Source organism: Aplysia californica, unplaced genomic scaffold, assembly GCF_000002075.1.
Source record: "Aplysia californica isolate F4 #8 unplaced genomic scaffold, AplCal3.0 scaffold00993, whole genome shotgun sequence".
In the NCBI taxonomy this organism is placed as follows: Eukaryota; Metazoa; Mollusca; class Gastropoda; order Aplysiida; family Aplysiidae; genus Aplysia; species Aplysia californica.
In genome coordinates, this window is record NW_004798263.1 from 52,430 (window position 1) to 55,852 (window position 3,423).

The window sequence follows — 3,423 nt, forward strand, 5'->3', positions numbered from 1 at the left end:
GGGGTTGTTTTTGTTTTTGTTTTTACTTTGCCGAACAAGTCGATTAGTAGGAAAGAAAGATAACTCTTGCCAAACCGAATGTAAGAAAATTTCGGGCTGTGGTAGGGTGTGGGTGAGAGCATATTGTCAGGTCATGCACCAAGATATATCTAATTTTACCTTCTGTTTCAATAACAGATTTTCGGAAAGGAATTTGGCCAATTTTAAGTCTATACTATGCAATGTATTCAATCTATAGCGACTGCTGTTAGTTCCAATTAGACCTGTTTTCCGATAAAAGTTCATGGATTTATTTTTAGAGTAGCGTCCCTTTTGTTATGATGTCGAGAAAAATATTTATACGCGTCTATATTTTATCTGAAAAGTGCTTCATTGTTCCTTTTATATCTGAAATATATGTTTTGTTCGTTTACATGCATGATATTTGACATGTACACGCAGGATTTAAGGAGATTTATCTTCTAAAACATAAAGTCAAACCGTTAGCCCCGATGTGGGTGATGTCGCGGAGGCACTTCCGGAAATCCATTGCTTATAATATGCCTGGAAACAGCTTTGCTGACATCAGTCCTGCGTTCACGGGCTGGAGAGCGTATCGTTGTATATGATGCAAACAGAGCCCATCTGCTGTTATTCTTCTGTGTGTTTGTGTCACTGTTGTTACTACAATTTGCTCGTTGTGAATCATAGCAAACATTTTGACGGCGGAACCGAGTGTTTTGGTAGTGGATCAGACTTATTCAATGGCTGAAGTTGCTACATTTAACGAAGGTGTGTCTTCTATTGAGGAGAGGAACCATGAGAACAAGTTACAGACTGGAGGGCAAGAGCATCCCGATTCCCCTGACGGAGATGAATATTCCAGTGGGAGTGACAGATCGTATGAGGGAGAAGACGGCGACGGTGGTTGTGGTGAGTCTAGTACTCCAACTAAGTCCGAAAATTCACGCGCTCGAAGGAGGCGGCGGCATGGTAGCCATGGTAGCAGACGCCACAAAGGAGGCAGTCGTCACAAGAAGGCTTTCCAACCTTATCCACCACAAGATGAAATGAAGCTGAAACGCAGAACTCTGGAACGAAAAGAAAAAGAGAACGCTGCAGCTGTGGTTCGTCGTGAAGAAGGTGGTCAAGAGTTCATCAGATTTCCTGTAGCACCTTTCAATTCCACACAGTATCTTATGGATGAGCACAACGTTAACTCGCCAGTCGGTTTGCACAAAACACCCAGCAGTTCAAAATTAGAACTTTGCTCCAACTCGTCACCGGCTCCAGCGTCTGTTCATTCCACACCAATGCACTACAGCCAAGGAATCATGAATCTAGAGAAGAAAGACAAAGAGTTTGTGGATATTTACACCAGTGTGCATGCCGAAAGTCTGCAAAGTTTACCAAAAGAGGAACTTGTGAAACACTACATGAGTCTTGAGGAGAAAGTGGAATCACTACAGAAGGAAATGGCAGTTGTGAAGCAAAGAAAGCTTGAAGGTGTGAAGGTTGACTCGCGGGAGGTGGATAAGGACTTTGCTTGTGATTCTGTTTCTGGATCTGATACGAACTCTTTATCAAGTAGCAATGAAGACTTTGTCGATTTGTCCACAGTGAATCAACCAACAATATCAGTCGGAGAGACAGACACCCCCATGGCCGAGACAAGATCTTCCGCAGCAACAGAGGCAAGCAAGGAGCAGGAGACTTCATGAGTTGTTTTGAAGCTTGACATTGGAATGATTGGTGACAAAAATTGTAAAGGTTCGTTTTATGAATTAATTGAAAGGTGGCAATTGTTTTGTGGTTTCAAAATCAAATATGTTTAGGCTCTTTTTGAGTTTGAGACCAGTAAAATTTTGGGCGTAGGTGTAACCAAATGAAAGTCTGTTCCATTTTATATTGATACATGTGGGAGTTAGAATCTACACTCAGATGTGCCTCTTGGTCTCTCGAAATTTTGGTCAAATTTTAACTCTTTCTGGTGTGAAAAGTTTTTCTGAAGCGAGTTACTAGCCTATTTCCCTTCCTTGAATCTTGCACCAAAAACCATTTTTCTCCAACAATTTTATTGCTAGATATCTAGATCTAGATCTAGCATCTAGATCTAGATCTACTAAAAGAAAGGCAGGATGACGTTTAGTTGTAGTGTGAAGTTTTGACTTGTTTCTGAAATGAGCCAGTTTGCACCATCTCTAGGTTGATGATTTAAGGTTAAGGGAATTTTTTTTTCCAGCTTCAAAGTTTTATGTCGTCCAGATTCTAGAAGTATCTCACGTTTGATTTACAAACCCTGATTCTGTGGACTTACAAAGAGTGCCACACTTCTGTTAGTGACAGTTTTTGTTTGGGCCACCTCTATTCTCACCCGGGGTGAGAATAGTGCAGGCGAGTCTTTTGGCTATTCTCACCCGGTGCGCGTTCACCGTTATAGCCTAGATCTAGGCCAACAAATTTTGCGTTCACCCTAAACCACAGAATTCTACACTGTGATAACAGAAAAATTTTAGAATTCTGTGCCGTGAACAAATGTTCCATTACAACTGTAGCCTACTAAAAGCGTACAATTTTGTCTGTGGGCAGTGGAGAGAGAAAGAGAGAGAGAGAGGAGTAGCGCGAGAACTTCCGGTCAAAACAAAATGGCAACCCGCGTAGTTCGGCTCGATTCGAAAAGTTAAATAGCCATAGCATCTTTGTAGACAATCAAATTAATTTACTTTTGTGTTTTAACATCATTTTTTAACTTTGTTTTGGTCAATTTGATCGTCCACACCGATAGACAGTATTCAGAAAGAGAGAGAGAGAGGGGAGGAGTAGATCTTGCGAGAACTTCCGGGCAAAACAAAATGGCAACCCGCGTAGTTCGGCTCGATTCGAACAGTGAAATAGCCATAGCATCTTTGAAGACGATCAAATTAGCTTACTTTTGTGCTATAACGTAATTTTTTCCTGGCTTATTATCAATTTGATCATCCACACCGATAGACAGTATTCCAAAATGAGGAAAAGCAGGTCTTGTTTCGCACCGGGTGAGAATAGCCTACGCTGGGGTGAGAGGTTGATCGTTTTTCTATTCTCACCCCGGATGAGAATAGCCACTTCCTTTTGGTTGTTCATGGCCATAACCCCCCAAGAACCTGTTGCCCCTACCATTTGGATTCTTGCAGAGTGTTCATTGAATTTGAGGTTGTCAGGGGTATTTGAACATGATGTTGTATTCTGATTTGGGCAGACAGGAATTTTGTATTGCTAAGAATAGGTCTACTTATACTAGGAAACCTGTCATTTCGTCACTTGGTCTTTTCGCTTGCGGTGTGACAAAATGACTTCACATATAGAGTCTATCTCTCCCTCCTGCAAAGAAAAACAACTCGACAAAACTCACCCAGTTAGGAACGGTATAGATCTAGATCTAGCTGATCAGGTATGCATGACTAC

General features: G+C 41.5%; 1 protein-coding gene across 1 annotated transcript; it reads left to right on the forward strand.

Annotated features, from left to right (window-relative positions):
• The first annotated feature begins 542 nt into the window (after positions 1 to 542).
• LOC101863148 (protein HEXIM1) lies at positions 543 to 1,870 on the forward strand. The gene has a single exon (XM_005111056.3). The coding sequence runs from the start codon at positions 744 to 746 to the stop codon at positions 1,698 to 1,700; it is 957 nt and encodes a 318-aa protein (XP_005111113.1). The 5' UTR covers positions 543 to 743; the 3' UTR covers positions 1,701 to 1,870.
• Positions 1,871 to 3,423: the final 1,553 nt, after the last annotated feature.

Coding starts and splice junctions, on each gene's coding strand:
- LOC101863148 (XM_005111056.3), top strand. CDS start 744: ATGGCTGAAGTTGCTACATTTAACGAAGGTGTGTCTTCTATTGAGGAG.